This window comes from Dromiciops gliroides, chromosome 1 (genome assembly GCF_019393635.1).
Source record: "Dromiciops gliroides isolate mDroGli1 chromosome 1, mDroGli1.pri, whole genome shotgun sequence".
Classification (NCBI taxonomy): Eukaryota; Metazoa; Chordata; class Mammalia; order Microbiotheria; family Microbiotheriidae; genus Dromiciops; species Dromiciops gliroides.
Genome location: NC_057861.1, coordinates 569,132,604 through 569,153,857, shown reverse-complemented (window position 1 = coordinate 569,153,857; position 21,254 = coordinate 569,132,604). Strand labels below are relative to the sequence as shown.

Below are 21,254 nucleotides of genomic sequence, written 5' to 3'. Positions count from 1 at the left end.
TTCTTCTGCAGAGGATGGAAAGGAGGAAGTAAAGAGAGGCCTCCTTTCAAGGCTCACTGGGTCTAACCAATAAGATCCTTCCTGGGACAGAAATTTCTGCTTTTGATGATTTGGGACAGAAAAAACGGAACGGAAGAGCATAAGGAGAAAGAGTTGTTAAAAAATTTAAATTTTAAAAAACTTATGGGGGAAAGGGGGGCCGGAACAATGGCTCCGAGGGGGCGGGGACAATTGCTCGAGTGGGTGGGATTCCACTCAACCAACCAATTCTACTCTGGGGAAGAAAAAGGAGGGGCCAGACGCTGGCCTCTCTTCGGCTGTCTGCGCCCTGCTCCTCCCTCAGCAGCTCTCGGTGTCAGAACCGGGCCTGCAGTCTGCACGTTGTTTGTATGTTCCACGCCTGCCCTGCTCTCTCAGGCCCAGCACTCCTGCAAACATGGCCTCTGCAGCTGCTGCCCCGCCTGTGAAGGTAAGTAAGAAGCTGAGGCCTGTAGTCTAAACTCCCAGAGAGAGGGAGAAGCCCAGCAGAGGATCTGGGATTGGGACCCCGGGCGACTTCTATGCACCCCCCGGGAACCGACGTGAACCATGCTGAGAAGAGAGGACACTAGAACCTCTATCTCACCTTCTGCACGGGTGGGTCGCGCTCGCAGAAAAAGCCGCCCCGCTTTGGGGGCATCTCTGCAGCAGCCCACACCCCGTCCTGGACTCGGGGCCGCAAGCTGGGGTCAGGAATGGGCCCTTCCTTCCTCTCCACCCTTTTGTTACTGATTGCAGTGAATATGCCCTGGGGTTTGCGGGGTAGGCGTAAGTTGGAGGGGGGGAGGGTTTGTAGTTTCCGAGATCTTGAATATCCAGGGGTCTTAGCGGTCATTCTGGAGAAGATATGGTAATATTTGACACAGCGCTAGCCCTTTTGGACTCTCCCAAGTTACACTTGCTTCCTTCCTCCTTTTCTCAGCTACTCTTTTCCGCCCCACGTGTGCACATGTGGGTAGTCGCTTTCAGCTTTACTTTGCAGTAAACCAGGGGGACTCATAGTCATGTAGCGTCCCACCCAAACTTTGAGATTTGGAGGAGCCCAGTGCCAGCAATTACAGGAATTCTGTGGGATGTGACTGAGTGCCTTTTTTTTTTTTAATTAATTCTCTCAATAAAGAGGCTTTTTTTGCTTTAGTCACTTCCTCCCGGCCAGATGCTGCTAGTCTGTCTTAGAGGAGGGTTTCCGTGGCAAAACTGAAAGTTAGAGATGTTTTTATTGGTCTGCACATTGATAACTGGTATACTGGGTTATTGTGTAGTGGAAAGTTTTGGCAGCAGAGAAGAATACCCATCTTTGGCCTGAGTGCAAATCCCTTCCCTAGGGCTTTTAGACATTTATTCCTCTGATGTTATCATTAGAGAATGGAGAATTAGGCTACTTGTTGTTTTAAATTAAAAAATGTCTTCTGGGATTCTGTTTATCATTAGCCAAGAGCATCGTTGATGGCCTCCAACTGAAAATGACCTGTCAACTTTTTATTCTGGAAAATGTTCAATTTTTTACAAGAATTTAATTTTTGTATTCTAGTTCACTTCAGCCAGTCCATATACAGTGTTATTCCTTCCCTTCCATTTTATTCTCTGGGTCTCCTTCCCCTTAATCTTATCCCCTTCTACTTTATCTACATTTTTGTTGCAGTCATATACTGGCTCCCAGGTATTCAACTTTCTTTCCCTAGGAATTCAGAACCAGGCTCACAGTTTTCCTCTTAGTGAAACCACTGTCCTCATACTTATGAACTCAGTGAATACATTGATTTCCCCTTTGATGAACTGGAAATCCACTGTTACCCTCAACGCTCTTGCCCTGTACTTCCATTCCACCTTAGACACATCCAGGGATGGTCATATCTATACTTAATTTTACTGTCACCAATACTTTCGTGATCCAGAATTTTGAAATTTCCTTTCTCTGTTTACAGATTTCATATTATTCCATTTCTCCCTCAGCCTAAATTACTCAATCTGGTTTTCTAGCCTGATACTCCTCTATCCACTCTTGACTCCCTTCCCAATCTTGACCCTATAATTGACTAATTTAGCTATATTCAGACTGTCCTAAAAGTCTTAGGGTAGGTTTAAGCTTAAAGCTTTTATGTTTTAAGAACTCTTACCCCAACCACCTACTTACTGTCTCCATTCTTACTTGAATGCTGCTGAATTCACACTGGAGAAAGACACAATGGTGCCCATTGGGTATACTAATTGATGTTAACTAATCTGAACTAGATCCTCACTATTGCAATACTTTTATTACTAATATTATCTTTATCATTTTTCTCATAGCCATTCCAACCATTATTTACTTGAACTATATACTATAAATTTCTAGACTTCAAGGCTGGAAGACCTGGATTCAAATTATACCTCAGTCTCTTACTAGCTGTGTAACCCGATGAACAAGTTGTTTTATCTTTCTGAGCCTCAATGTTCTATTTAAATTGAGGGAGAGTGCGGTCATAGTACCTATCTCACAAATTTGTTGTGAGGTTAAAATAAGAGAATACCCATAAATCACTATGCTCTCTTGAAAGTGTTATGTAAATGCTTCCCATACTAATCCCCTTTTCTCTGCAGAGTACCTCCACTCCTACTTTATTGAAAAAATAAAGGCCACTAGTCATAAGATCCTTAATTTGCCCTTTAAAAAATCATCATCTCATTCTCTAGTCCACCACACATTTTATCTCCATGATCATCTAGTGAGCAAGTCACTAGCTTCATTTTTTTGTTTGTTTTTAAAATTTCAACACCTAATCAGTGTTTAGTCCATAGTAGATGCTTGTAAATGATCACTTCTTCATTCACTCTTACCTGCTATATGCAAACATATCCACTTCTCCTCCTTCCTTGACCTCTGAAGCTATCCTTTCCCTTTCACTGCCAAACTTCCCCCAAAAGTCATGTGCCTGCACTTCATTGCCAACTGTTCATTTCTCAACTACTTAAAATTTGGCATCTGACCACCACTTAACTAATGTTCTGAGGATGCAAAGGATCTCTGACATTTTGCCAGTTCTCATCTATATTGACTTCTCTGAAACTTGCTGCTTTTGACTCTCTTCCTCCTCCTGGATACTTTTCTCCCTTGTTTCACATAGCAGTGCATTTTTTTTAAATGTCTCTTACCTGTCATACTCTTCTCAGTTTTCTTTGCTGGATCTCTCCATGTCCCATTGTACATGTTCTAACCCCTAACCATAGGTGAACCTGAAAACTGTACCCTAGGCTCTCTTTTCTATCTCATAGTTTTTTCATTACTTCTCTTTGCTGACCTCCAGGCTCATGTCTCCAGCTACATATTAGACACCTCAAACTGGATGTTGAGTAGACATCTTAAATTTAACATGCCCAACACTGAACTCATTTTCTTTCCTCCTAAACCTAAACACCTCTGTTGATGATGGCAGCACCATACTCCCAGTCTCCTAGTTTCAAAACCTATATGCCATCCTTGACTCTTTGTATCTCTTACCCTCTATATTTGTCAAGGCCTGTTGATTTCCCCTTTGCAACATCTCAAATAGTCCTCTTTTCTGCCACTACCACCACTCTGGTGTAGACCCTCTGTCTCCAAATGGCGTCTGCCTCCTACAAGTTGGGGTTTTTTTATTTGTTTGTTTTTTAGTGAGGCAATTGGGGTAAAGTAACTTGCCCAGGGTCACACAGCTAGTAAGTATTAAGTGTCTGAGGCCGGATTTGAACTCAGGTCCTCCTGACTCCAGGGCCACTGCTCTATCCACTGTGCCTTCTAGCTGCCCCACAAGTTTTATTCCCACATCCTCCATTCAGCTGCCAGAATGGTTCTCCTAAAGCTGTCTGAACATGTCCCCTCTTCCCTCCACTCAACAATCTAATGGCTCCCTATATTGTTACTTTTTTTTTTTTTGGTGGGGCAGTGAGGGTTAAGTGACTTGCCCAGGGTCACACAGCTAGTGTCAAGTGTCTGAGGCTGGATTTCAACTCAGGTCCTCCTGAATCCAAGGCCAATGCTTTATCCACTGCACCATCTAGCTGCCCCCATTTTATGTTACTTATTTTTTTTAAGTGAGGTGATTGGAGTTAAGTGACTTGCCCAGGGTCACACAGCTAGTAAATGTTAAGTGTCTGAGGCCAAATTTGAACCCAGGTACTCCTGACTCCAGGGCTGGTGCTCTATTCACTGTGCCACCTATCTGCCCCCTAATGTCTCCCTATAACCTTCAGGAATAAATATAAAATCCTCTCTTTGTGGTCCACACCCCACCACAATATACTATTCTTTTTTTTGGAGGGGAAGAGGGGGGGGGAGGTGTAATGAGGGTTAAGTGACTTGCCGAGGGTCACACAGCTAGTAAGTGTCTGATCCAGATTTGAATTCAGGTCTTCCTGAATCCAGAGCCAGTACTTTATCCATTGCACCACCTAGCTGCCCCACAATGTACTGTTCTTTCCGGTGATACTGACCTCCCTGCTATTCCTTTCATAAGAAAGTTCATCTCTTGACTGCTGTCCCCCTTACCTAGAATGTTCTACATCTGGCTTCCTTGGCTTCTTTCAGGTCCCAGCTAAAAGCTCAACTTTTATGGGAAGCCTTCTGAATACTCTTTTTTTTAAAAATAATAAAACATTTTTATTAATAGTTTTGAGTTCCAAATTTTATATTTGCAATTTTATATATTTGCAATTATATTTGCAAATTTATATATTTGCAATTATATAAAACATTACCATATTAGTCATTTTGTACCAGAAAACTTGAATAAAAGAAAAAAATGAAAGAAAATGAAAAATAGTATGCTTCAGTCTATGTTCAATCAATATCAGATCTTTATTTGAAGGGGATAGTATGTTTCATCATTAGTCCTATGGGATTAGATCATTGTACTGCTGAGAATAATTGTCATTCACATGAATTCTTAATTCTAGGACCTTCCTTATTTGCATATTGTCTCCCAGATTATGATTTCCTTGAGGGCAGGGATTGTTCTTTGCCTTTCTTTTTATCCTCTGTAAGCATTCATGAAGTGTCAACTATGTGCCACAAATTGCTGTGCCTGGCATTCAGTAGATGCTTAATAAATGCTTATCAGCTGAATGATTATCCTTATCTAAATCTCTAGCCCATGTTGGCATCCTGACTTTTAGTCAGAAATAGAAGTTAGGAACTAAGATCAGCTACTTGCTAGACATTTCTACCCGGATGACCTAAAGGCATCTCAAATTAAAACTCTCCAAAACTGAACTTACTCTCCATGAACCTACTAATCTTCACATCATCCTTATTTTTCTTTTTTTCTTGTTTCCTTCATGTGAACTACCTCTCCCCTGACTATCTCTCCTCTTCCCCCTCTCCCAGTCTATTCTTCCTACACCTCAACACTACTTTAAAGATGTCATCATGGGTTAGTTAGGTGGCACGGTGGACAGTGTACCAGCCCTGGATCCACGAGGCCTCAAGCCCAAATCTGGCCCCAGACATAAGGCACCCCACCCTGTCTGCCCCACAAAGAACAAAACATAAATGCAGATATCATCCCTTCATATTCATTTCAGACCTGTGTCTTCTGTGAGTTTCTTACTGAGATAGTTCTTATGATTTTGAAGTATTATCTTCCCATGTAAGAATGTATATGGTTTGATCTTTTTGTTTCTTTTTTTTTTTGCAGGGCAATGGGGGTTAAGTGACTTGCCCAGGGTCACATACCTAGTGTCAAGTGTCTGAGGATGGATTTGAACTCAGGTACTCCTGAATCCAGGGCCTGTGCTTTATCCACTGTGCCATCTAGCTGCCCCCCGGTTTGATCTTTTAATATCCCTCATGAAGTCTTTTTCCTGTTGGCCTTTTTATGCTTCTCCAGGGTCTTGTATTTGAAAGTCAAATTTTCATAGCAAATTTGAAAGTCTTTTCATAGCAAATGCCTGAAAGTCTTCTTTCTCATTGAAATTCCATTTTTTTCCTCTGAAAGATTATGCTTAGTTTTGCTGGGTATGTGATTTTTGGCTGTAGTCCTAGTTCCTTTGCCCTCTGGAATATCATATTCCATGCCCTCTGATCCTTTAATGTAGAAGCTGCCAGGTCTTGCTTTGTCCTTATTGGAGCTCCACAGTATTTGAATTCCTTTTTTCTAGCTGCTTGCAATATTTTCTCCTTGACCTGGGAGTTCTGGAATTTGGCTATAATATTCCTGGAGGTTTTCCTTTTGGGATCTCTTTCCGGAGGTGATCGGTGGATTCTTTCAATTTCTATTTTAGCTTCTGCTTCTAGAATATCAGGGCAATTTTCCCTCACAATCTCTTGGAGGATGGTGTCTAAGCTTTTGTTTTGGTCATGGTTTTCAGGTAGTCCAATGATTTTCAAATTCTCTCTCCTAGATTTATTTTCCAGGTCAGCTGTTTTTCCAAGGAGATATTTCACATTGCCTTCTATGTTTTCATCCAATTGGATTTGCTTTACTGTGTCTTGGTTTCTCATAAGGTCACTAGATTCCTATTCACTAGTTCAATCCTAATTCTTAGGCAATTATTTTCATCAGACAGTTTTTTAATCTCTTTGCTTTTCAAGCTGTTGACTTTTTTCTCATGACTCTCCTGCATTGCTCTCATTTCTCTTTCCATTCCTTCCTCTCTTTCTCTATACCTTCTTTCTATCTCTCTTACTTTCTCTTCAAAGTCCCTTTTGAGAGCTTCCATAGCCTGAGACCAGTTCATATTTTTCTTGGAAGCTTTGGATGTTGGAGCTTTGACCCTGTTATTATCTTCTTCTGAGGTTGTATTGTGGTCTACCTTTCCCCCAAAGAAGTTTTCAATGGTCTTCTGCTTTCTCTGCCTGCTCATCCTGGCTTGCTATTTCTTGGCTTTTAGCTCCTTTTTAAAATGTAGCACTGTTTCCAGGATACATTGTTCGTGCTACAGTGCTGCCCAGGGGGTGATTGGGCTTCTCAGCCTGCCTGGCCTGTGAGTAATCATGACTGCTTTCTCTTTGACCCGGAAACAGAAGTCTGATTGAACTCTGATTCTCTATGGTCGGAAGCTTGGCATGCTTTTGCTCCTCCCCCACTAGTCCACCACCACTTGATTCAGACCCGGGATGCTTTGCCCCAACTCCAGCAGATACTGCCTCCACTTCACCCCGGCCTGCCGCCGAACCCTGTCACCAGTCTGATCGGAGCCTCAGAAGCTGTTGGTGCTGAAGACTCTGACATGTGCAGGAAGCACTGTCCCTGGCTGGGTCCAGACTGCGCACTGAGCTGTTCAGCCTGATCAGTAGGTGATCGGAATTACCCTTTTTTGCAGAGAAATAGTCTCACTCTGTTCTTATATGCAGTAGGCTGTTCTGGGTTTTGTTTTTTTACCGCATTATTTGGGCGTGAGTGGACTGGTTTATCTATCTGGAGCTTGTGGGAGTCACAGCCTCTCCTCTGCCATCTTCACATCCTTATTTTTCTTGAGGTCACTGTCATCTTTCTAGTCAGTCTCTCCAAATCTCTCTTCCTTTATAGCTGCCAAAATAGTCCTGAACTACAGGTCTGACCATGTCTCTCTCCCTGCTTAAAAAACCTCACTGACTCCCTCTTGTCCCTAGGATGAAATTCAGACTCACTGTCTGGGTCCTCAGATACTTTCCCATTCATATTTAACTCCCATTCATGCATTCCATGTTACAGCCAAACTGCTTAACATCTGTTTTCTAAATTTGGGATTCAATCTCCTGTCTTTGTGTCTTTGCTCAGACTGTCTCCCTCCTCCCTGGATTATACATTTTCACCCGTCTTCTTGGTTCCTTAACTTTCTTCAAAACTCAGCTCAAGGACCACCTCCTTTGGGAAACCTTTCCTTAACTCCCTTACTTAAAACAAGTTCTTTTTCTTCTCAGATTATCTTGTGTTTATGTGTTTATGTGTTTACATGTTACCCCCCCCCCCCCTACACACCTCAATAGGCTATAAAATGCTTAAGGTTAAAAACTGTTTTTCATGTTGTCTTAGTATACCCAAGGTCTAGCACAGTCCATTGTACTTTACTCACTGAATCGTAGTGAATGACTTTGTAGGTTCAGTCATTTCAGTTGTGTATGACTCTTTTTTTTTTTTTGCGGGGCAATGGGGGTTAAATGACTTGCCTAGGGTCACACAGCTAGTAAGTGTCAAGTGTCTGAAGCCAGATTTGAACTCAGGTACTCCCGAATCCTGGGCCAGTGCTTTATCCACTGCGCCACCTAGCTGCCCCCTGTGTATGACTCTTCATGACTCCCATTTGGGGTTTTCTTGGCAAAGATACTGGAGTGGTTTACCATTTCTTTCTCTAGTTCATTTTACAGATGAGGAAACTCATGTATACAGTGTTAAGTGACTTGCCCAGGGTTACATAGCTAGTATACTCTGTAAGTATCCTTGACTAACTGCTCTGCTTACTGATCATTTATCTCTTCTTGGCTTTGGTGTAGCTAGGCAGCTAGGTGACAGAGCGGATATAGCACTGGGCCTGAAGTCAGGAAGACCCCAATTCAATTCCCTGATCAAATATTTACTCTGTGACCCCTAGGTAAGTCACTTAACCTTTTTCTGCTTCAGTTTCCTCAGCTAAAAAATTAGGAAATAGTACCTGCCTCCCAAAATTGTCATGAGTAGCAAATTAAATAATATTTGTAAAGCATTTAACATAAACCCTAGTACATGATAGATACTAAATAAATGCTTATTTACTTCCTACAGCCAGGTAGAATTGAAATGCAAAGAAGATTATATTGGAAAATCTTTGTGTACATTATGGAAACTGAATGCTACCTGTTCATCTAGGTTAGTCAGTTATACTGTATACTGGTTTCCAGGATGAGCTGTGAGATTTAAAATTGGATACTAGAGCATTAACCTCCCCTTTTAATCTTTCCTTTATTTTATCTCCCAGATCAGTAAGTTAAAGAAGCCTCTGGTCTCTAGTTAGAGCTTTTATTGTTTGGTAATTACAAGGTGATGTTGATTAGAGGGATAGGAAAGTAGAGATACAAAACAAATAGTCTTAAGTCTAAGCTTAGTCTATATTCCGTATAAAACTCACCAAAAGCCCAAGGCCACCTTTGAGGGGGGGAGAGCCGAGTCAAGCATGTGCTGCTTGCGAGCCGGGCCGAGTCCAACCTCAGTCATGCAGCCAGCGAACAAGGAGAGCCAAAAAGAGATATCACTTCCGTTCTCTCCTTGCCTTTTAAGCTCGCACTCCGGAAGTGGAGTGCCTAGCAGCCGGACTGGCGTGTGTAGCCCATGCACGGCCATTGGTCTCCTCCCTGAAAGGGTGGTCCTTGAAAAACTGGCGTCTTTCCATATTCACTAACCGAGTGTTAAAAACTTTTTTTACCACATTCCCCCCTTTGATTCCTCAAGAAACAAAGTGTTTCCTTGACGGAATAGTAAAAAGAATATAATAACTATTGCTAACTAATAATATGTGAACAACAATATAGAAAAGGAAGAGAGGAAAGTTTTATACAGAGGGGTGATGTTTTTGTCCTCATGAACCGACGCTTTGACATTGGTCTTGCAAAGGGAGGACCTCTGCAGAGAGTACATGTTATAGATGGTGTATATTATAACAGAAAGGAGATAGTAAAAACTAACAAAACAAAACAGTTCATATCAAGTCTCTGAGTTCTCTTGTCTTCTTGAAGTGGTAAGATGTCATCAGGAGGAAACTGGATTCTGGTCTGGAAAACTGGATTCTGGACTCTGGTCTGGAAAGCTGGATTCTCTTCTTTAACTGTTTGAATTGCTGTATCTTTACTAAACCTTAGCATAGCATTGTTAACAATCAAATTAATAAAATCCATTACAGAGCCAAGCAGCTCTAGTGTGTAATTAACCATGAATAGTTACTGTGTTGTTGTTTTTCCAGTTTTATAATCCACACTGCCCAGATTCTTTTTTTTTCCTAGTGAGGCAATTGGGGTTAAGTGACTTGCCCAGGGTCACACAGCTAGTAAGTGTTAAGTGTCTGAGGCCGGATTTGACAGGCCCTCCTGAGTCCAGGGCCGGTGCTCTATCCACTGCGCCACCTAGCTGCCCCCCAATTTTTTTACCCTCCTTTTTTTTTGTGTGGGACAATGGGGGTTAAGTGACTTGCCCAGGGTCACACAGCTAGTAAGTGTCAAGTGTCTGAGGCCAGATTTGAAAGTCAGGTACTCCTGAATCCAGGGCTGGTGCTTTATCCCACTGCGCCACCTAGCTGCCCCCATTGCCCAGATTCTTAAGCACATTAAAGTAAGTCCTATTTTATTTTTTTCCAATTACATGTGACAATTTCTAACATTGTTTTTTTTTTTTTAATTTTGAGTTCTAGATTTTTTTCCTTGCTCCCTTCCTAAGATGGTAATTTGAAATAGGTTATATATGTATAATCATCTAAAACATATTTCCATATTAGTCATGTTGTGAAAGAAGAAACAGGCGAAAAGAACCATAAAAAAAAAGTGAGAATAGTATGCTTAGATCTTCATTTAGACTCCATCAGTTCTTTCCCTGGATGTGGATAGCATTTTCCATCATAAGTCCTCTGGAATGTCTTGTATTGCTGAGAAGAGTTAAGTTCATAGTTGATCATCACTTCACTTTGCATCAGTCCATGCAAACCTTCCCAAGTTTTTTCTGAAATTCGCATGCTCGCCATTTTTTTATAGTACAATAATATTTCCTTAAATTCATACACCACAACTTGTTGAGTCATTCCCCAATTGATGGACATCTTTTCAGTTTCCAATTCTTTGCCACTACACACTTCAACCTTATTAATAATTGTTGCTGTCAGGAGGATCAAACCTATTTGGCTTCTGTTGTGTTACATTTAGAAACTTTAGAACCCTTTTTAATGTGACATTGTAGCAACTTCAAAAAGGCATAATTTTCACAGATCTCTGATTGAGAGGCAGTCTGACATAGTGGATAGAGACAAGCTGCAAGTCCAAGCTACTTAACATTTCAGTCCTCTAGGTACCTCTGTAAGATGAAGTTTCAGAGAAGGTGGCAACCTACCTTGATAGAAGTTTACTTGTTGCAGTATTCCCTATATCAGGGAAATTGCAGTTCTAGTCCTTATCCCTATCCTATATGGCTACAGCTTTTGATGGACAAATAGCAAAATGGCCTTTTTTATACTAGTATGATACTACTGAGGTGAGATTTGAACTCAGGTCCTCCTGATTCCAGGGCTAGTGCTTTATCTACTGCTCCACCTAGCTGTTTCTATTAGGGCTTAGAAAAGACCTAAAAGTCAAGTCTTTAGCCCTTGTTAAAGTGTTTACAATTTGGTTGGGAAGAGATACGGCACACTTCTATAACATGAGTAAATATCTTACATTTGCTTATTTTAATTTCCCTCTTTTCCCCAGAAGAAAGGGAATTCATTTGCTGATACTGTAAAACATCACCTCATCAGAATCTTGAATGAACCAGATTTTCCCTCCATCCCCCCATCCTGCCTTTTGAATATTAAGGGTCAATGAAAATAAAAGAAGCTAGCATAATTTTTTTTCACATCAGTTGTCTTGGAATCTCAAAATAGTCACTTCAATATCTTGTACCTTCTCCAACAGTGTCTTTAATATTTCAATTTACTCTAATTTTTTCAATTATTTAATAAATTAATAAATATACCATGTCATTATTTGTATACCATGTTACATTCTTTTGAAATAATTTTGTTTTTTTGTTTGTTTTTAGTGAGGCAATTGGGGTTAAGTGACTTGCCCAGGGTCACATAGCTAGTAATTGTTAAGTGTCTGAGGCTGGATTTGAACTCAGGTACTCCTGACTCCAGGGCTGGTGTTCTATCCACTGCTCTACCTAGCTGTCCCTGAAATAATTTTGAAGCAGGGGACATGTAATTTTATTTTGTGATCATTTCTAGGAAGAATTTTATTATTTCTTATAACAAATAGATAAAACATAAATAAAAACTATATCTGCCTTTGATCGGAGTCTGCTAGAGGTACTAGCCTATGTATTTCACCTTTATAAAGAAATTTCACTTTAATACTCCATTTCAATGCTTATTGTTAGCTTTTGAAATTCTCATTAGTCAGATTCATATAGTCATTGATCATATTCTTAGTCTTTCAAGTGTGGGAAACCTATTAACCTAAACTAGTGAAGTGAATTTTCCGGTTAACCATAAGCTCCTTCTGCTTCTGACTTTATTGTTGAAAATCTTTCTTAAATGTTTCTGTACATTTTCATAGGTAGATAATTTTGACTGCTAGTTGTTTATTCTTTATTCGAAATAGATTAACCCTTTGATGTTATCAAAGTCTGCTAGTTGCTTGGTTTTGGTTATTTTCTTGTTATTTTCCACTGTCAAAAGTCAAGTATAGTCAAAACCTTTTTTTATTAGTTGAGGGCCCTGATTTTTTTAGGCCTCTGGTGATGGGTTACCACCATTTTGGAGATCTAAAGCGCTTCATGCTAGGAAGAATTACAAATCACAACTAAGAAAATGAACATGCTTGCTGTGCAACAGTATTGTTTTTGGAGGAAATGTTATTGTTAATTACTTGAAAGAATGCTCAACCTCCCTAGTAGTAGATTTATTAATCACTGACTATGTGCCAGGCATTGGGGATACAAAGAAAGGCAAAAAGGTAGTCCCTACTCTCAAGGAGCTCACATTAATCGATTAATTAACTGACAGCTATGCACAAACAAAATATACAGAAGATAATTTGGAGGTGATCAGTAGAGGGAATACAGTAGCATTATGGGGAATCAGAAATTGCTTATCAAAGATGGGATTTTAATTGGGATTTGAAGGAAGCCAGGAGGTGGAGAGGTGGGGGCCGGGAGGGGGGGAAGGGGGAGGGGAACACATCAGTAAAAATGTTTGGAGCCTGGTGATGGAAGTGTCATGTGTGAGGAACATTTAGGAGGTCAGTGTCAATGACGAGTATGTGAATGGATATAAAATATAAGAAAATAAGAAAGGTGAGGGCAGGTAACAAAGAACTTTGGATGCCAAACTCAGGGTTTTGTATTTGAGTGGAGGTGGAGCCATAGGGAGAAAGAAAGATGCCATGGCCAGATTTGAGTTTATAGGATGACTAATTTGACAGCTGAATAGAGGACTCTGATCCTGTAGCTCTTCTGCCCTTTATAAACTAAACTCCTCAAAAAGGCCATCTATGACAGATGCCTCCACTTTTTTTCTTCATATTCTCTTCTTAACCCCTAACAATCCAATTTCCAACCTTATTATTCCATCACAAAACTGCTGTTACCAGTGATGGCTAATTACCAAATCCAATGACCTTTTCTTTTTCTTAGTTTAATCATAAAAGTATTTTATTATTTTCCAGTTACATGTAAAGATAGTTTTCAACATTTGTTGTCATAAGATTCTTAGTTCCAAATTTTTCTCCCTCCCTTGCTTCCCTCCCCCCAAGACAAAAAGCAATCTGATAGAGGTTTTTTATGTACAATCACATTAAACAAACCAATGACCTTTTCTCAATCCTCATTCTCCTTGACCTGTCTGTAAACTTTGACACTGCTAATAAACCTCTTCTTGACACTCTTCTCTAGATTTTCAAGACACCACGTTTTCCTGGTTCTTCTATCTACACTACTCCTCAGTCTCCTTTACTGAATCCTCATCCAGGTTAAGCTTTCTACCCATAAGTGACCTATATATAGTGTTCTGTCTTGGCCCCTCTTCTTGTCTCCTACTATACAACTTCACTTGGTGATCTCATCAGCTCCCATGAATGGTAATTTCCATATTCATTCTGATGATTCTTAAATCTTCATGTCCTGCTCCAGCCTTTCTGCTGACCTCCAATTTTACATCTGGGTTTCAGGCATCTCGCCAAAAGGCAAGATATAACAGTAGTACAAAGTGCTGTCTCTGTTCTAGAAAGTAAGCTCCTTAACTGCAGGAATTGGGTTTTTGTTTGTTTTGTGTTCCCAGTACATAGTATAGTGCTTGGCATGTTAACCAACTGAATGACTTTAGGGAGTTAAAGAAAGGCTGAGAAAAACAATAGACAGCACAAGGAAAGGGAGTGGTATATTGCTCTATATGTAATGAGTTTTCTACTTAGTTAATATTTCTGTGACTTTTGAAAATGTTATGATACCTTGAGCTTCTTTACATGGTTTTAAATTGTACACTCAAGTACATTTTACTTAAGTTTCCAAGGTTGTGCCACAAGGTGGCACCAACGTGCAAGAAATAGCTGTCAGCCCTGAAGGGCATTAGCTCTGTAAAAGGCCTTCACTACAGCAGTTGTCTTGTCATCCTGCAAAGCCACACAGAGATTTAGCTTGTTTTAAAAAAGAGATGGATCTGATTAGTTTTAGTTTGCCATAATGCAGTAGCCACTGAATTAAATTAGAACTGGTAGAATTTATGACTTCAATAACAGATGATTTCAGATATGGAATGGAACCTTGAAAAATGATCTAGTCCAGAAGTTCTTAACCTGGAGTCTGGGAAATGAGAGAGACAGAGAAAGAGGAAGATACATAAGAGAGATATTTCACTAAATTGGTTTCTTTTGTAATCATACTTATTTTGTACATTTAAAAACAATATTCTGAGAAATCCATAAGCTTCAGCAGACTGTCAGAGAGAATCTTGATGCCCCAAACCTCAGATCTAGTATAACCTCATCATTTTACTAATGAGAATTAAGTCCAGAGAAGTTAAGGTAGTTACCTGAATTCATAGTTCCTTCTGAGAAGTCTTTAATTGGTTCACTTTAGAAATTCTATATTCTTTCCATCATTATTTTTATTGTACAAGATTGGTACTGAGAGTTTTTTTTTTCCTCCTAGAAATGTCCAGGATTAGTCTTTTTTTAAATTAATAAAAGTATTTTATTCTAGTTACATATAAAGATAGTTTTTTTTTAATGTATAAGGTATTTTATTTTTTCCGTTACATTCAAAGATAGCTCTCAACTCCTGCCCATACAAGCTTTACCACTTCAGACTTTTCTCCCTCCCTCCCCTCCCCCCCTAAAGATAGTTTTCAACATTTGTTTTCATAGGATTTTTAGTTCCAAATTTTTCTCCCACCCTCCCTTCCCTCCCTCCTCCCCAAGACAGAAAGCAATCTGATATAGGTTATATATGTGCCATTACATCAAACATATTTCAGCATTAGTCATATTGTTAAAGAACAATCAGAGTACAAGGGAAAAACCTCAAAAAAGAAGGAAAAAGACCCAGCCCCAAAGTAGAAAGAGTGGTTCAATTTGCATTCATAATCCATAGTTGTTTTTTTTTTTCTGGATGTTGAGAACATTTTCTATCATGAAGTTCTTTGAAATTGTTTTGGATCGTTACACTGCTAAAAAAAAGTCAAGTCTATCACCATTGTTCATCACACAATATTGTTGTTAAGTGTATACAATGTTCTCCTGGTTCTGCTCCTCTCAGTCAGCATCAGTTCATGTAAGTCCTTCCAGGTTTCTCTAAAGTGCTCCTGCTCATCATTTCTTTTCAGATTGATTTTTTTAAAACCTTGTGTTTTAAATTTTCTTCCTCCCTCCCTCCTTGACCCTCCCTATGAAATCAAGCATGTGTAGTTATGTAAAACATCTTCACATTAGTCAGGCTGTGAAAGAAAATAGACAAAATAACTTTAGAAAGAAGAGCTAACAAGTAAAATTCTACTTCAATCTGTATTCAGATACCATCAATTCTTTCTATGTTGATGGTTTTGTTGTGAAAGTCTGACGAAGGAAAAGAAACAATGAAGTCTCCAAGCTGTAGAAAATAGGTTTATTGAGAAGAGGATACCAGTCTCACAATAAAGCCAGTCTCAAGTCTAGGATCCAAAGACCTCAAGCCACAGGTCCCAAGAGTTTTTATACACAAACAAGGCTTAAAGGTATTTACACAACATAGCCAAAATGGGGCACTTCTGCAAGGCAAACACATGCAAAGTGATAAAACACAAAACATAGGCAAAGGGGCTTCCACAACTGAAGTATGTGTGCAAGTCTTCCAACTAGTAGTTGACTCTTCCTGATCTAGCTCAGGAGTTACTATTCTTTTTTTTTTTTTTAAAGGAGTTACTATTCTTGATAGTTGACCTTAAAAGTTCTGGATTTTGGGGGCAACTCGGTGGCGCAGTGGATAGAGCACCGGCCCTGGAGTCAGGAGGACCTGAGTTCAAATCCGGCCTCAGATACTTAACACTTACCAGCTGTGTGACCCTGGGCAAGTCACTTAACCCCAATTGCCGCACTTAAAAAAAAAAAAAGTTCTGGATTTGACTGATTAGTTATGTGGTTGCAGAACGATTTCAATGGAATATGTGGATGGCCTTACTAAGATTTATCCTTCCTAATCCATTATTATTGGCTTAATCTACTAATAAAATAAAATATCTAGATATACTTAATCACAATTTTACTTAATATACTGATTATTATCTTAGTTAAATCACGTGTAAGGGGTGGGAAAAATCTCACTCACAGTTTGCATTTTTCATACATCCTTCTGATATCATCCTGCTCATCATTTCTTTCTGTTACTATTGCTAACTGTATTACCCTCCATCTTATTCCCTCCCCTTGATATTTATTTACTCTATTTTCCATCTTCCTTCACCCTATTCCTCCTCAAAAGTGTTTTGCTTTTTACTGCCCCGTCCCCCAATCTGCCCTTCCTTCCTTTGCCTCTTACCCTGCCCTCCTATCTCTTTCCCCTCCCACTTTCCCTCAGGGCAAAATATATTACTATACCCACTTGAGTGTGTTTGTTATTCCCTCTTTGAGTCAATTCTGAGGAGAGTAAGGTTCACTCACTTCCCTACTCTTTCCCCATCTTCCCCTCCACTCCATAAGCTTTTTCTTGTTTCTTTTATGTGAGCTACTTTACCACCTCTCCTTTTCCCTCTCTTCCAGTGCATTCCTCTTACACCTTAACTTTATTTTAAACATATCATCATGGGTCAGCTAGGTGACACAGTGGTCAAAAGCACCAGCCCTGGACCCAGGAGGCAGGATTAGTCTTAAATGGCAAATATGATTATTGTTTTTGTTCTTCCATTTCTTTTGTGTGTATATGCCAGTTTTATTTGCCTTTTAAGGCTCTTCTCAAATCCCATCATGACAAGCTTTCCTAAAGTTATTTCTATCTCTCTGATCACATGTCCTTGCACTGTGGGTTTCATTTATTCCTCATACGTTGTATCAGTACTTAGTGCTATAATGTCTTGGGGATGATATTTAATTGTACCTTATGTTAATTCTTCTTCATAAGGACCAATCCATCAGTATTTATTAAATGTGTACTTATGGACCAGGCACTGTGCTAATAAGCTCTGGAAGATTATAAAATGCTTTAAGGAAATTTGTAAAAATAGATTTAATAGGGGCAGCTAGGTGGCACAGTGGATAAAGCACAGGCTCTGGATTCAGGAAGACCTGAGTTCAAATCTGGCTTGAGACACTTGACACTTAATAGATGTGTGACCCTGGGTAAGTCACTTAACTGTTATTGCCCTGCCTCACCCCCCCCCCCAAAATAGATTTAATGAATTTTATCAAACATTTTAAGAAATTATTGAGAGGAAACTCGGGAAGAGGATTGGACTGGGATCCTTGAGACCTAATTTGTAATTCTGACCTTGCTATTAGCTATATGACTTTGGGCAAGTCACCTGACCCCTCTGGATAGAAGTTTTCTCATGTCAATAATGAAGGAATTGAATTCTGTCTATTTAATTTGTATTATGAATATGAAAAAATACTGGCTGAGAAGACATCAATTATTGGTCTGCTTTCTCTTTTTTTTTTTTTCAAGATGGGGCACAGTAGGGCAGCTAGGTGGTGCAATGGATAGAGCACTGGCCCTGGAGTCAGGAGGACCTGAGTTCAAATCTGGCCTCAGACACTTGACACTTACTAGCTGTGTGACCCTGGGCAAATCACTTGACCCCAATTGCCTCACAAAAAAAAAAAAAAAGATGGGGCACAGTAGAAAGAGACCTGGACTTGAATTGTGAAGAGCTGGTGCTAACCAACCTATAACACTCACTGGCCATATGATTGGTGAACCTGATAGAGCTTCAGTTTCCTCTTTTATAAAAGGGGGATAATAACACCAGTATTACCTCTTACTCTTGTGAGGAAAGTGCTTTCTTCCAAACTATATAAATGTAAATGTGAGTTATTATTATAAAAAATGTTAGGATGATTATGTATGCATCAAGGTTATCTTTGATTAAAAAAAACCTGCAAAGTGAACAAAGTTTTTTACAGGTGATTTTTTTTTTCTGAAACATACTGCATTCTTATTGTCTACATGGCTGACTGAGCTGAGAAGTAAAGAGAAAACAAGATACTTCTGGGTTTTTTTAATCAGGGTGTCGCATACAAACATCAAAGTCATTCACAATTCCATGATATGTTTCTGTGGAGATCATTTTATTCAATGATCTAATTAATATTAACATTCAGATGATGCCTTCAGGAGACTGATGAAGCATGCCTTCTGTGTTTGATGGATTAGAAATGCAGAATATGACGTTCAGGCATGGCCACATATTGAGTTGCCTTCCTATTCTATACTTATTTGCTACAGGGTTGGGGAGCTTATTTGGAGGGTATAAGGTTTAGTGGGGAGTAATAAAGATATACACCAGAAGGAAATGATAACATTAATAAAATATTATAAAATGCACAGAAGAAAGCAAGGAAGTTCAAAAGGGAACCCAAACAGCAATTTTATATACATTAAAAAAAATTTACAGACATTCCCAGCCTCACATTCATTGTTTTTTGTTCTTTTTATGTTGAAATGTTGATTTTTTTTTTGTTCATCAGTAATTTCATAATAAAAAGAAAAAAATTAAAATTGACATTAAATGAGATCTTAAATAGGGAGATATGTGCTCACCAGTTAAGGCTAAACAGAAGTAGGGCCCAATAGTAAGTTGATGGCAAGGTCCTACAAGGCCTCATATTTACAGATATGATGCTGATTTCATTGAGTCTTAGAACACTACAAAATGTTCTTGAGAAAAAAATTGAAGTATGGAAAATACATATTGGCCAAGTTCCAACATGTAAGTGGATGGAGCAGTGTGTATTTGGGACAAAAGTTTGTAAGTAGAATAATGAACTAGTCTATATAATGAACTAGAGCTACAGGAGGTCATCAGGCTGATTGCATTTGGGAAATTATGCAGTGTTTTCAAATTGCTGCTTGCTGTAAAAACCTACCTCCAATACTAGTATTCTTCTGACAATGTTTAATGGCTATGAGTCATTGAACACCATAGCCTCAAAAGAATGAAAACTTCAAATTAACCCAAAGACAAGAAAAGTGATAAGGTGGATGGAACATGAACAGGTTATAGCATTTTGCCTGTGACTACTTTGTGTTCAGGAAGTTATAAAATACTAAGGGTTTATGTGATCAGAAGTGGCCTAGGCATGTAACAATGAAAGAAAGAAAATGTGTATGGTATCCTCATACCACAGTTTGAGGGTGGAGTGGTAGCCTCATCATTCCAAGATAATAAAATGGACTCCTCCACTTTGCATGACTCTTTATAGAAAATGTTTTGAGAAAATAAGGAAAAGAATCATTTAGGATGAGAAATAAATCAGTAAGGATTATTAAGTATCTACTGAGTGCCGAGTGGAAAATGCAAAGATCAAACAAAGCAATCTCTTCAGGAGAGAGTCACAGAAGGGAATAACAATGGAATAGAATATTATTTTGCCATAATAAATGATGAAAAGGGATGGTTTCAGAGAAACCTGAGAGGGTCCAGTTACCACTCCAGAAGACTGTTGGATCATGCTTTCTATCTTTTTTTTGCAGAAAACTAGGGTAGCTGGGTGGTTCAATAGAGTACCAGGACTGGAGTTAGGAAGACTTGAGTTCAAATTTGGCCTCAGATATTTACTAGATGTGTGACCCTGAGCTAGAGAAGGAAATGGCAAACAGCTCCAGTATCCTTGCCAAGAAAACCCCTAATGGGATCATGAAGAGTTACACACAACTGAAATGACTACAGTAGACCAGAGATGTTAGAGACACATATTTTCGAATGCATCCAATACATGGATTTGTTTTGCTTCACTGACTTATTTGTTACTGGGAGGGGGGTGGGTTCCCTTTTTTAAAGGGGGGAAGGGTATTGCAGTAGTGAAACTAAGAAAAAGGAAGAAAATGTCAGTAAAACATTTAAAAAAGAGTAGAAGGAAGTTCTGAAGAGGACAAAAGCAATCCAGGTAATGTTGGCACTAACATTTTATAATTACATTGTTTTATTTTATTTCATTTTATTTTATGTGGGGCATTGAGGGTTAAGTGACTTGCCCAGGGTCACACAGCTAATAAGTATTCAGTGTCTGAGGCCGGATTTGAATTCAGGTCCTCCTGAATACAGGGCTCGTGCTTTATCTACTGTGCCACCTAGCTGCTTCCATAATTGTATAATTGCATTATTTTAAAAAGAAACAAGTTGTAAGTAGTTGCTAAGGGGAAAGCCAAGCCATATATAGGAGAAATTTACTTTGTTGTAGACAGTCGGGGTTTTTTGTATTTTTTTGTATATGGAGACATTCCTGGTTTGTTGTTTTTTTTTTTTTTTGGTTTGTTTGTTTTACAAAGTTTCACAATAAGAAAGAAAAATCTTTTAAAAGGACTACTTTAATACCTTATTATCCTGTGGGGGGTGGGGCATAGGTTGTGGAGGTGAGGGAAGGCAAGACATAGCAACTCAGGAAGATGTTGAGATGAGACAGAAGTTATGCTCTACATCAGAGGAGGGTGTACCCACATAGGAGTCACTGATTCTCGAAGTATAAGAAATACTGAGTTCTTAAGTAGGTGGAAAAAGGAGAGAACAAATCTATCCTGAAAAGGTTTACTTTGGGGGGGGGCACTTTTCTCCTGGTAATTTGATTGTAGGGTGCCTATCTTATACTTTTAGCATTTAGATTTCTCCATTTCAATTCATTAAACTATTTTAACATTAGCAACAAATTTTAAAGTATTTCTTTTCACATTAACAACAAATTCTGAGTTACATGCTTTACTTTGTACAGGGTTGGGATATTTTCCCTGTAATGGTAGCTTAAAAAAAAAAAAGCAGGTGCCAAAGTGTACCTGGGCTAATGTCTTCCTAAAAGTTTTAATCCTTCCAATACATTTGAACTCTAGCTGTGTTTATAGAGAGAAAAGATGACAATGTAATCACAAGTTTAAAGGAAGGAAGGAAATAAG

At 39.2% G+C, this 21,254-nt stretch overlaps 1 protein-coding gene across 1 annotated transcript in view; it reads left to right on the top strand.

Moving 5' to 3' along the window:
- Window positions 1–308: 308 nt before the first annotated feature.
- The window catches only part of LOC122737361 (methylthioadenosine phosphorylase), a 64,509-nt gene continuing 43,563 nt past the window's right edge, over window positions 309–21,254 (top strand). The window contains exon 1 of the mRNA XM_043979851.1: window positions 309–469. Within this exon, the coding sequence (XP_043835786.1) occupies window positions 437–469 (33 nt within the window). The 5' untranslated portion in view covers window positions 309–436. The remainder of the gene's footprint in view (window positions 470–21,254) is intronic.